The sequence below is a fragment of the Sturnus vulgaris genome, chromosome 12, assembly GCF_052056855.1.
Source record: "Sturnus vulgaris isolate bStuVul1 chromosome 12, bStuVul1.hap1, whole genome shotgun sequence".
NCBI lineage: Eukaryota > Metazoa > Chordata > Aves > Passeriformes > Sturnidae > Sturnus > Sturnus vulgaris.
In genome coordinates this window covers 4,466,193-4,479,341 of record NC_142254.1, presented here as the reverse complement: position 1 = coordinate 4,479,341, position 13,149 = coordinate 4,466,193, and the positions used below count along the sequence as shown (strand labels likewise).

Here is a 13,149-nt window from a genome sequence, read left to right as displayed (position 1 = left end):
GTTTAATGGGAACTCCACTAAACTCAGCATTTCTGAAAATCAGGTCACTTGTGTGGAAGAATAAAGCTGTAGGTACTTAACTTCAGGCAATCGTTTTTGAAAATGGATCTTAACCGTATTTTGATGTCTTCCTAGTGCAAATTAAAGTATCAGAAGTAAAATTCTGGTACTAGTGAAGTTAGTAAAAAATACCTTACAGCCTTTCACAGGTTTAAAATTTCACACAAGAAAATACAAGAAAAGACAGCAATCAGCCCTTTTTAAGAAGTCATCACCTAAAACTGTCTTTTCATTCTTGAGTTTTATGTAATGAAGCCAAAAGAACTCTTCTGATATCAAACATATATGAAGTTTTCCCAGCCCACAGACAAAATAAAATGTGAAATGCTCATATGCTATTCAGTGTTTAGTTGACCTGGGCTTGACATCAATTCCACTGAGGGAAGACACAGTTTTTCTCTAAGGATCAATCCTTCCTTAAACTTCCACTCATGGCCTTCCAGCCATGCAGGTTTTGAAGTTATAAAGGAGGGAGTGACACGTTTGTGGGTTTATTATATCACATTTCATCTCATCCCAGCAGTATTTACTCACAAACCAAACCCAGCAATTCAAGAGGAAACATTTTTAACATGTTGTGTGTCTTTGCAAGACAACAAAGAGGTAAAACCCTCCCGTGATTTTAATGTGATAAATATTTGTTACAAAACCAAAAAATAAAATCTGCAGTATCATAAACCCGGGAAAACTAACAGTACATTTGCAGTTTCCTTTTCATGCTAATGGCGTTGTAACTCTTTTTAATGGGAATGCATTGTCAGATCGATAAAACATACATAAAACATATATTTCTCTAAAAATGAGAAGAGAATATCTTGGGAAATAGTATCTTTTGAAATTGCCATAAAGCCAGCACAGGTTATTGGGAAGTTTGGGTTAGTTTATGAGTCTGCTATGGCAATTATAGGAACAACCCCACAGTGGTTTAACAGAAGCCTGGAAATGATTCTCAGTCCTGCTCTTGCACTCTTGCTGTCATGACTTTATTTGATCTACTCTTTATTTGCACCAATGTAAATAGGAGCAGAAACCCTTTTTGTGCTGCTCCTGCTGAGATTTGAACCTCAGCACTGACACTCAGGAGTGGTAAATCTCCATTTTCACTAATGCCAGGCAGATTGGACAGGGTACTTAGTGACAGATAAACAACTGCACCATTGGGGAGGCACAAAATATTGGATCTGGGTTTTTAAAGCCTGCTGTGAATTAAGAAAATGATCAACTGCTGCCAAAGATGAAATCTCTGCCAAAAGGAATGGGGAAAACCTGCTCCAGTGAATCTTATCTCTCCACAGAGAAAGGCACTGAAGGGCAGTGATTTACAGGAGGGCAGTTGCAGTATAGGAAGAACCATTATTCCTCGTGCTTTTTGCTATGTGCCTGGATCATGCTTTATCCCAGATAATTCAGTGCAGATGAAGAGAGCGTGGTTATAAAGCAGCCCCAGGAGCATGGAGTGAGCCCTGCTGGAGCCCACAGCTGTGCTGTGCCAACAGGGGATCATTTTCCCATGACAGAGCTGCCCCCAGGATGTGCCACCCTGCCCACACCAGCCACAGCAAAGCCTCACAGCTGAGCTGCACTCTCTGGGTCCCTTTCCCAAAGGAGAGCATGCATCCAGATGTGCCCCTGAACACAGCAAACCTCAGACCATTTTTACAATTATTACCCAACTCTGTAAAGCCTTTTCACCATCAGGTGGCCCTTAAGCAGCATGCAGTGCACAATGGCAACTAGGGATCAAAAAGAATTTGTGCTGCTCATTTTAAAGCTGATGGATTAGAAGAAATATCATAGAACCACAGAATATCCTGACCCACAAGGAACATCGAATTCCAACTCCTGGCTCTGCACAGGACAGCCCCAAAAATCCATCTGTACACCTGCTTGTAAACCTGTGAGAGGAGCTGTGCCTTTAGATCAAGTGAGAGAAAGTTCAGGCAATGCTTCATCTTTTCTGAGCAAGCATTAAATTCTAACTACTGAACTGGTTAGAAATGAGGATGAACTTTTTTTTTTTCCTTAAAAAAAAGAAAAAAGAAAATCACAGATTAGTCTGGATTGGAAAGGACCCTAAAGATGCCATTCCAACCTCTGCCTTGGGCAGGGACATCTTCCACTAAGACCACAAGCTTCTTTCCAGGCTGCATTTTATAATATTTTTTTCTAAATTCTTTAACATTTTATCCTTTGATACAATTATCAGACTCTTCCCTTGTTCAGAGATACCCAAGTTTTATTTCATTTGTGGCACTGCAATGCTCTGAATGTGTGGAGCCTTTGTGTATCAGAGTAATGCAAAGCAGACGTGGTATTGGGAGCACGGAAGGTGATTCATATTTTGTTTGTGCTGCCTGGGCTTTTATAACAAATGTACACAGCAGCTCTGCCTAAGCAAAATATTGATAGAACAGATATCTATTGAAAAAATGTAATTTCCTTGAAATACAATTCATTGTTGCCTGCTAAAATTCTGTTTTGAAGGAAAAAAAAAAGCATTTTAAAAAGGCCAGGAAACACGAACATTAAAACAGTCCATCAGTTTTAGAACAGTTTGTTGTAATTTTTCAGATTTTTAACTAAAGTTTAATATTTTTGAAACGGTATCACAGAAACAATGAATAAAATCTGCATCATATACATGATACAATAACAGAGGAAACAGCTGAAATATACATTGCAATCAATAAAACCAGTGCTTGAATATATTTCTGTTAGAACTTGTCACTTTCCTATTTTGTTCCAAACTGGAAAGAAAGGAATTGTATTTCTGCTCCCTACTTGTCTCCAACTAGTATCTTCCTCTTTTAATAGTAGAATTACTAACTTGAATTTTTCTGTCCTTAAAATATTTTTTAATTGAAAAAAAAATTAAAAAAAAAAATTGAGCTTTCTAGAGCTCTCCTAGCTAAATATAGCTTATTCAGGTAAGCAAACAAGACCAAAAAAACTGCATAGAACATTGAACTCTGTATATTCCTTAATTAGCTCTTAAGCCAATATTTTAGAAAATATTAAATCTTATAAAATACTGTATCTATTATTTAAAGAAAATATATAAATCGTACTAATAAATTGCCTTTTTGTTAAAATGTAATGAATTTTGGCCAGTTCTGTTTCATGTATGCTGAGTGGTTTTATATGACCTGCTAAGCAATAATATTCTAATTCAGTTTACAAACATAAAGTATTTTTGTTTCTAAAAGTTTGAAGGTCTCTTGATTTATAAAATGACGAAAAAGTGGAAAATTGGTAAATCTTTCACTCAGATCCATTTTTTGGGGCTTGGACAGAATAAAGAGGCTAAGTTTTAGAACAGGGGTAGGTTCGTAAATGGTCTAAATTATTAAGAGTTTGAGGCAGGTGAGAAAAGAATTCCAGGGCAGCAGAACAAGAGTGGGAAAAGAGCCAAGGTAAAAAAGCAGGAGTGAAGGCAGGCGGGGATGAGGAACTGAGGGGATGGGGAAAGGCAAGAGCAAAGCAGAGCAGGGCAGAGGGAAGGAGCTGAGGTTCAATTGAGAGAGAAATTGCTATGGAGCTGGAATGCAGGGAACAGAGCAGGAACTTGCTCTCACCATGGCTGGTCTCACACACCTTTCAGAGAATCCTTTTTGTACCAGCAGTGCCTTTTTCACAGACACCAGTGGGCAGCAGCAAAATAATCAGGGATGGAGCCACTCCATCAGTTCCATCAACATCGACCCCTGCCATTCTATGGCAGTTTGGTTTAGAAATCTACGGTGTGTTTATCTACTTTTGGAAGTCTGATTTAGAGATGAGAATCACAGGATCAGAGGATATGCTGAGTGGGAAGGGACCCATCAGGATCAGTGACCCAGCCCCTGTCCCTGCAGCCCCCCAGCAATCCCCCTGTGCATCCCTGGTGTCCAAATGCTCCTGGAGCTGTGGACCATTCCTGGGGAGCCTGGGCAGTGCCAGCACCCTCTGGGGGAGCAGAACCTTGCCCTAAAACCCAACCTAACCCTGCCTGGCCCAGCTCCAGCTGTTCCCTGGGTGCTGTCCCTGTCACACAGAGCAGAGATCAGAGCTGCCCCTCAGCAGGAAGTTGCATAAAACTCAAACATACTCTCCAACATCTTCACACACAAGTTCTAAAGCATCCAAACCTGCTGGCAATTCTGAATTTCTAACTCTGAAGATACCATACTATGATATGCACCATGTAGGGCCTCTACATAAAGGTTTAAAGTCCAGCTCTGCAACAAACCTGATGGAAGTGACAATGATTAGAAAATGATAGTGATAGAAAATGATGGATTATAACAGCTAACATCATCCTCCTGATGCTGCAGACTACTTGCCTGGCTTAAATTCCCTGAGGCAGCAATGCACAGTGATGATTACTATTAAATAGACTCTCCACATATACTTTTGCTATGAATTTCACATTTTGGTGTGGTTTTCCTAATGCTTTCAGCAGGCAGTACTACACAGGGCAGAATGTGCTTTGGAACACTCACCACACCAAGGGGGAGGGGAACGTGTGCTCATCAAATTAGATAAAACCCACTGATCTGATCAAACTGGAATAAAAGATTTTGTTCAAATTAGATCCAAAAGGGAAAATACTATAAACTGAAGATGCAAAAGTCATATCGGCATAATCGTCTCTGACTTTGTATCTTTAAATCAGGAATGGGTTTAGACAAAGGGATACAAAATATGTTTTGACAATCTTACAACTGCATGGCACAAAATCAGTATTGTTAGTGCAGACACTACTGGATTATTCAAATTCATTGCAGAGATACACTCTGATGATTCAACCCCATCCAACCTCATTTCTCATAAGAACCACTCACATTTCTTATTTTCATTGCATTCCTCTGTTTCATAAGACTACTCCTATTGCAAGGAGTGTTTTGGGGACTTTGAAAATGATCTGAACTGATAAATCTAACATCATAAACCAAATCCTATCCAGGCATTTCCACAGAAACAGAACAGCATGAAAACAGCCCCAAAATGCACTTGGGATGTGCCAGGAGTATTCCCAAAGGCCACTTTAGAGCAGCCCTACCTTATGGGGCTGGAAGAGACGTCGGGGTCGTGGGCTGTCACCTGGCCCAGCACAGAGTTGAGAGCAGCATTTTCGTGCACTTCCAGGAGGTAAGTGGGAGAGGAGAAGACTGGTGGCTCGTCAGCATCCTCCACCACGATCTTCACGGTGGCTGTGTCCTTGAAGGGGCCCCCGCTGAGGAAGCGAGGGTCGATGTGAATGTTGGCTGCCTCCACCTTCAGGGTGTAGGACTTTTTGGTCTCAAAGTCCAGTGGCTGTTGAGAAGGACAAAGATGAACGTCTTTTACTAATGGCCACAGAGAACAAGTGATCCTAATGCTGATGGATGGGAGTGATGTGCATTTGTAAGCACATGGAATGAGTTTTAATGTAGTCACTTCCCTCTCCCAGAAACCCAACCTCCAGATTTTCTAGGCACATACTCATATCTATTTACCAGCCTCAGAGAAAACAGAACTGATTCCTTGTTTTTCACAAGAAATTTGCTGGAATATTCTCTCTCTTGTATTATACCATTACAATTACATATCAGACAAATACTACAAATTTGTGGGGGATGACATGAGTTGCATACCAATCATGCACCTTATCAGTGCTTTACTAGCTGGAGATATGAAAAAAAATTAAACTGGTTCCACAAAGAATAAATATTTTATTACTTCCAGAACAATGTGAGAAATGCAAAGAACTAGAAATTATTATTTGTTGGACAGGAGAGGCAAAACGTAGAGCTAATCATATAAGAAAGTACTTCAATATTCTTGCACTACAAATAGCTCTGTATTTCAGTTTATAGGAGTAAATGAGGTAGACATCTCCCAGGAATTTCTTAAAACTGAAGCAATTTCTACTTCTGTATCTTTTCTCCTTTTTTTTTTCCCCACACACAGAATCACAAAACAAATTACTTTATTCAATCAATATACCTGCCATGTCACCACTGTTTTTACTGTTTTACAGTCCCATATTAACTCATAAAAGATGAAAACTCAGTGGATTTAAGGGACTGAAATACCAAATAAACCCCAAATCTGTGACACTTTTGAGTGTTAGACTTTTTCATTATGGGAGATTCAAGTTTGTGTCTTGAAGCACATCAGTATATTCACTATATAATTCTCTTGTGTCTCACAACGATTCAAATTTCAAAGATGCAAATTGCCAAGCATTGGAAAGATATTAAGATTTGCATTATAATGTCTCAGGGATAAAAAGAAGAGGACATAGACACCATGAATCTGCAATGCAAATACCAGCAAGAGCACAAACAGGAATCTTCAGGAAGTCTGTCAAAGGCTTCAATATGTATATTTTCAAATTCTGATGATTTTTTTCAGGTATGAATCAAGCTCTAATGGGATTTGCTCTTTCTCACAAATTCTAGTAAACACAAGAAAATCTTGCTTCTTTTGCAGCTCTTGAATTAGTAAGCTTTTGAAATTATGAATGAGGATTTATAAATCAGCACATTCACAATTTGCCAATCATGGCTCCTGTAGCACTTTTTCAATTGCTTTTCATATGCTTTACAGAAATGACAGCACCCCAATACACTTAGTCATGCCTAATCAGAATATCATATTGAAAATTTACTCAGCATTGTCTAAAGCCCATGATTTTATGCTGAAGAAAATCTGTTGGTGAGCAGTACCCTCCATACATCATCTAGTGGAGTAGAACCAAAATTATTATTGCTGTCAAAATGAAAATATGAAACAACATTATGGTTGAGATTCAGTTATGAAATAAAGCCAAGGGAACTGGGGCAAAAGGCTAATTGCCTCAGCTTACAGGAGAGGCCACAGCATACAATAAATTACAGCAAGGAAGAGCTGGGATATATATCATAATTTTCTCTTTAGAAAGACAAATGTAAATTTAGATAAATATACATCAGTTTATTATAAAGCTACAGTGCTGACCTACTCACTGAGAAGAGAAAATACAAAGTTTTGACAAACAATCTGCCTGACCTCTTTAGTGACAGGTACAAGTGGAATATTAATTACCTGTGCTCATTGCATTCACCTTTTTCTCACTGGAATATCATGATTTGGGTTTTGTTTACTTTTGTTTCCTATAAACAAAGGTTCATTTGGGATGATCTGTGCTATGCAGTTAAAACCCTCTGCCACTGCTATAAATTAGATTCATATCCTTCTTCAGAACACAGCATGAGGAAGAGCTTTATCTCCTTCCCTGGATAATAATGACAGCTAAATCTGCAATTAATGTTTCCCTGGCTCTACCAGAAGAGTTTTGTTCTGTGCTGTCTCTGCCCATATTTCTGTACATAACTGGGTGGTGCTTTTGTTGTGCACATGAAAATACCTCACCTTGCACACATCAAGACTGTACAAGCATAGAAAAGGGAATACAGTTTTTTTCAGGGCCCAAATTTGGCACTTCTCACGTGAAACTACTGATCTCCTTAATAAAATTCACTGAAATCCTTGCTCATCAAGTAAAGACAGTTCAACATGAGAAAAGGTAGAAGACTAAGTTCTCACATAGCAGGTAATTTAATTAATGCACTGTGATTTATTTTTCTCTGAACAGCTACACAGGAAATCAAATAATTGAGAGAAGTTATTTGATGAATACTCAGCCAAGATTTTACAGAAGTTTAAACCACTACCAAAGTGGAATCTAATCTATTCTTCTCCTTTGGAACTAAGGAAACAAAACCTGTGTGATGTGACCACATGGGATCCTGGATAAGATTAGCACAATTCCAGCACCCATGGATGTTTCCCCAGCTGTCACCTCAATGAAAATTCAGAGGAACATGGCCAATACACCCCTTTTCATCACTCCAGGGGCTTGACACCTCATCCACAGATGAAAGAACCCCTGGAAATCCAGCACCTTCTCACAGAGCAAACTCTGGCTGGGTGGTTGTATGTGCAATAAACATTTATGTTTTTAACAGAGATATCATTTACCTTTCTCACTCTAATAATGCCGTCCTGAGTTTGGGCATCTGTAGTAATCTCAAATATATCCATTCCATCTCCTTCAATAATATCATAGGATGATTTAGCATTTTCTCCAATATCCAGGTCATTTGCTTTCACCCTTCCTATCGGTTCACCAAGAGCAACATCTTCCATTACTGAGAAGTGATACAGACCTTACAAATAAGAGGAAAAGACTAAACATTACAGCTGGTCCCAATGTCCCCTGTGTGCTCTTCAACGTTCACATGTCCCCAACACCAACTCTTGAGATGTGCAACTGATCCAGCCCCCATTTGCACAAGTTATTGACTGAAAGCAGCAGAGCACACTCCTCACACAGGAATATTCACTTTCCTGTAGCTGAGTGTCCCTTCCACTCCAGCAGTCTCCTGCTTCTTCCTTGCAGGGATGTTTTGTGTTGGCAAACACAAATATTGAGCTCCTTTCAACACTGCAGAACTTACCTTTTATACAGATATTTTATTGACAAGGAGTTACAATTCAACCATAAAACTTTGGATTTTACGCCACAAAAAATTGGTGTAAGACTTTAAAACACCTATTGTGTAAACACTTACATAACTTCAAATATTTACTACATAACTTCAAATATTTACTATTTTTAAAAATGTAATTTGATTTTTGTTTGTTTAAACCCTTCCACTTCTCTTTCTGGTAAGAAACTAATCGGGAAACATTCAAGGAAACTCCTAAATTTATTTTTTTTTTTACTGGAAACAATAACTTTTCATCACAATCATTACTCTGTTTACTATTTGTTGTAGAGTTAGACTAAAATCCATTAGAAATTGCTATTCAAATTGTCAATATTTTATTTTTTGTTATACCTGCTTCAAACCTTTTAAGCTAAAAAGCATCAAAAGTCTATTTAGACATAATTTCAGGTAGAAATTTTGTTAAGGCAAAACTCAAAACACCAATTTTCTTTTGTATCTCCCTGTTCCTAACAGCACTCTAAAAATCAGAAAACACACATTTTATACCCAAAATTCTTTCTAGAGTCCCTATATTTCTACCTGTTTATAATTGACACTTATTGAAGTTAAGGTTAATACATGATGTAAGCAAATGAAATGCTGCTCAGGAGTTAAAATAGGCAAAAAGAATTCAAGGATAATAGAAGAGACCTTTAAAACTGTCTTGGAAAAACAGGGAGGACAGAGAACAACAAGGCCAGAATCCTGTGTCAAAAACCATCTGTCAAGTGCAGGTAATAATTTCCCAAAAACAATCTTCTGGAGTTGTTGCTTTACCTGTTGTAGCTGATTGCAGCAGCAACAGTTGAAAATAGGAAGGAAACTGTGAGGAATTCACAAATACATGCATTAGCTACACAATGAAGTCCCAAAGTGACTTGTTTGTGATGTTCCTAGGCTAAATTATTAGAGATAATGTGGAGATCATCAAGATTCCTCAGAATATCCATAATGGCTCAAAAAACAATGAGCAGCCAAAGCAATGAAGTGCCTTGGGAGGCTAAATTATGCCTTCATCATTTACACTGCTGTCCACACTTTGTGGTTTGAATTTCCAAGCACAGCTGATTGCATTGTTAAGTTGAAATTTTGCTCTCAGATTTATTAAAATGGTTTACAAAATATTAAGAAAAAATTTAAAATTGTGATGCACACACATTCCTCTCCAGAATTATGAATTGTGTCATAGTGCTGAGCTGACCCAAATATCCACACTGAGCATCTTTGAAAGCCCTGGGTTTCCACAGCAGTGCACAGTTCTTCTCATTACAATTCTGTGGTAAACTGCCAGGTTAAAAACTTTGGTGACTTATAAAACGCCTCTAAAATTATTTCAGAGAGATCACAGAAGTAGTGAAAGTTCATCTTTTTCATTTCTAAAATGCAGGAGGCTAACACTCTGAAATCAAACCATAAATATACATTTCTGTCCTGCCTGGAAACAATAACCTGATAAAACACCCTGTTTCCTGAGCTCATTACCATTTATTGTGCAAGCAGCATGTATTACATCTTATGAATTTCGATTTCATTCTGGCTAGGCTTATTGTAAGTTTGATCCTTTCTTATTTTCCTTTCCAGGCAAATGCAAGCTGTGCTTCAACGGTGTAAAAAAAAAAAAAAAAAAAAAAAAAATCAGACTTGCTCAGCTCTTGTCCAAGGGCAGAGCCATGGTAGATCTGTGGTGCTGGGCAGCCAGCTCAGATTGCAGAATTTTAAAAAGCAGCATTTGCAATAACACCCAGCTCTAATGCCACTATGGCTCATCATTACAGCCATAAATACACAATACCCAGTGAGGGTACATGCACCAGCGTTTTTCCCTATAGAATTCCCATAATGGTTATTCCTAGAGGGAAGCTTGAATCCTGCAGGGGCTGAAACAGCTTCAGAGGCAACACCTTCATCCTTGCTGCAGGAAAACTCATCCAGCAGCAAATGTATTCCAGGGATGACGATGCAGTCCTGCTGCTGCCCCCAGTCAGTGTGTCACTTCCACATGCCTCCACTTTGGACCAGTTGTGCTGCTGATTTTCGGGTCAGATTTTTGCCATATTGGCAGCCAAAGGCTTTCTGAGGCAGTGCTGGTACAACAGAAATGCCAGGTAAGTACAACAAATGCCAGGTAAGCTGGCAAAGGCAGGTCTGTGCTCCCTGAGTTGGAGCCACAGGACACTGCAGGTATAAAAGAGACATCCCTCTGCATGCTGGTGATAGAGTTCATCTGTACACGTTGCATTGTTAGGGAAATTGTTGGAAAACACTAACACAGAGGGAAAGGCAATGCAATGGGACACAAAGTAAAAAAATTATGCATTTCCTGCTTTATGAGAGAAAACCTTTTATTGAGAAGAGTGCTTATCTGTTAAAAACCATGAAGATGAGGTAATATAATATATATTTTAAAAATAAACTTTGCCTCTGCTTATTTGAATTAGATTTCTCTCTCTCTCCATCTCTATGTTTTCTACATTTTCATTTTCTACAGGCTAGAGAAGCATTTTTTTATCATATGCTGAGCATTAGGATAAATCCATTTTACTCTGTGTCCTCAGAAGAGGGCAAAAGTGGAGTTCAAGTCATCCATACACGGAAAAAATTAACTTCATACTGGGTCTCTGAGCATCTTGTTAGAAAAACATACTCCTAAGAAAACAAAAATGATGCAAAGTTTAGATGCAGGCTCAAAAAACTTTTAACTTTAATTTTCCAGAACAAGCAGGATAAAATGCTACATTTCTAATAGTGTATTGGGTTGCACCTGTTCCAAATAAAATCAATCCTGTCATTATGCTCTTCTTCCTCTTTTTTTTTCCTTTTGTCTTCATCTTGGAAATACACTACAAAGCTTGCAGAGAATCTCAGCAGGATGCCAAATCATTTTAACCTAACTCAGCAAGATACCCATTGGAACCACAGTAGAGAATATGGATTTTGAATTAAAGATCAACAATAATCTAGATTCAGACTTATCTTCTTTGTTTTGTTCAGTATTGCCTAATTAGTCAAGGCTTCATTCCTTTTATCTGTTTGTATGTGTCTTTTACTGGTGGTGTCACTTGTCTGCATGAGATGGAAGCAACAAAGCACACAGAAACAACTGCACTGAGAGGAAATAAATCTGTTTTCAGAAGTCTCCAGGCCCTTTTGGGTGGATGTAAGAGGGGTAATAAAGAAGGCAGAGATCTGCATACACGGCTATGGACATAATTCCCTCTTTCTTAAGCTCTTAATCAGGCAGAGGACCTTTCTCTAGTAACAATTACATCTTTTAAATTACATTAAAAATCCAGGCAATATGAAGATAAAAAAACCCCATTGGTTTAAAAACAAAACAAAAAAAATCAACAACACAATAATAGCTTCTCATATTGGAGCACACACACACATATAATGGCACTTACTCTGTGCAAACTTAGGAGGATTGTCATTCACATCACTGAGTGTAATTGTCACTGTTGTAGTTCCAGAGAGTCCACCCATATGTCCTCCCATGTCCTTTGCCTGGATGACCACAAAATATTCTTCTTTGGCTTCTCTGTCCATGTTGGGAAGAGCTGTTTTAATTATAGCTACAATAATGTGGGGGGGAAAACAGTCAGGCACAGACACAGATTCAGTTTGCAGCTGTTTTTATGGATATATTCAAATATTGGTATACAAAAAAATGTCAAAGGTCCAGTTAGGTTGCCTCTTAATACAAAAGATGAAGAAAAATTTGAGGTTTTGAAAAAATTATATTAGAGGTCACCTACCTTGATTTAATTAGAAGTGCACTGAAAATATGGTTCAAAATCCAAGAATTAATCATAGCTGTGATACATATTTTACATTTTACTCTGACAAACCTGTTGCTTTCTGCCCTACCTCCCCCAGAAATCCATCTTTTCCCCACAGAATTCCCAAACAGAAGACAACCAAAGAGAAAGCTGACTCCATGAACACTGTTAACCACATCTGCTCGGATTATCTGAAATAATTTAAACCCAAACCCATTATTTGATCTATTCTTGTGTATATTGCAGGCTGCAGTTGTTGTCTTAAGTCTTGAACTGACTGCCTAAATTTGAACAGGAGAAAGACAGATTTCACTTCACTGCCCAAGGGGGGTCACCTGTGGAGCAATGACCTCAGGAACTGCCATCACCAACTTTATCAGCTTAGAAGCTTTTAAACCTACACAAGTTCAATGATCTGCTGTATACCAAAACAAAAATGTCAGTGGGCTGAAGGAAATATCAACAATGTTAATAATGTTCAGCAGATCCACTGTAAACTCTTATCGATTTCATGGACATGTAGTAAAAGAAATAATCAAATCATTTTTTCTTTCCAAAATTTTTCCACTTATAATGTGCTATTATATTAAAAATATGTATTGAAAGTGTAATACTATATTTAAATAGTGCTCATTGCATTTCAGTAAAGTCCACTGTAATCCTAAAACCGTAAAGAGCCCCCACTAAACCTAGTGAAACAAGTCAAAATGTTCAACTGAAATATGGCTTTTTTTTGTTGTTTTTGTTATCCATTTTTTAAAATTCCATTTAAAAACAATGTTTCCTTGCAGACATTGACAGTAACTCAACAA

The 13,149-nt window shown here is 38.1% G+C and overlaps 1 protein-coding gene across 2 annotated transcripts in view; it reads right to left on the bottom strand.

The window, feature by feature from the left end:
- The window catches only part of CDH8 (cadherin 8), a 150,640-nt gene that overhangs the window by 53,700 nt on the left and 83,791 nt on the right, over positions 1 to 13,149 (bottom strand). For both annotated transcript variants that reach the window (XM_088171832.1, XM_088171833.1), the window contains 3 exons: positions 11,963 to 12,130; positions 8,047 to 8,234; positions 5,102 to 5,355 (listed from right to left, as the gene is read on the bottom strand). In XM_088171832.1, the coding sequence (XP_088027958.1) occupies positions 5,102 to 5,355; positions 8,047 to 8,234; positions 11,963 to 12,130 (610 nt within the window). The remainder of the gene's footprint in view (positions 1 to 5,101; positions 5,356 to 8,046; positions 8,235 to 11,962; positions 12,131 to 13,149) is intronic.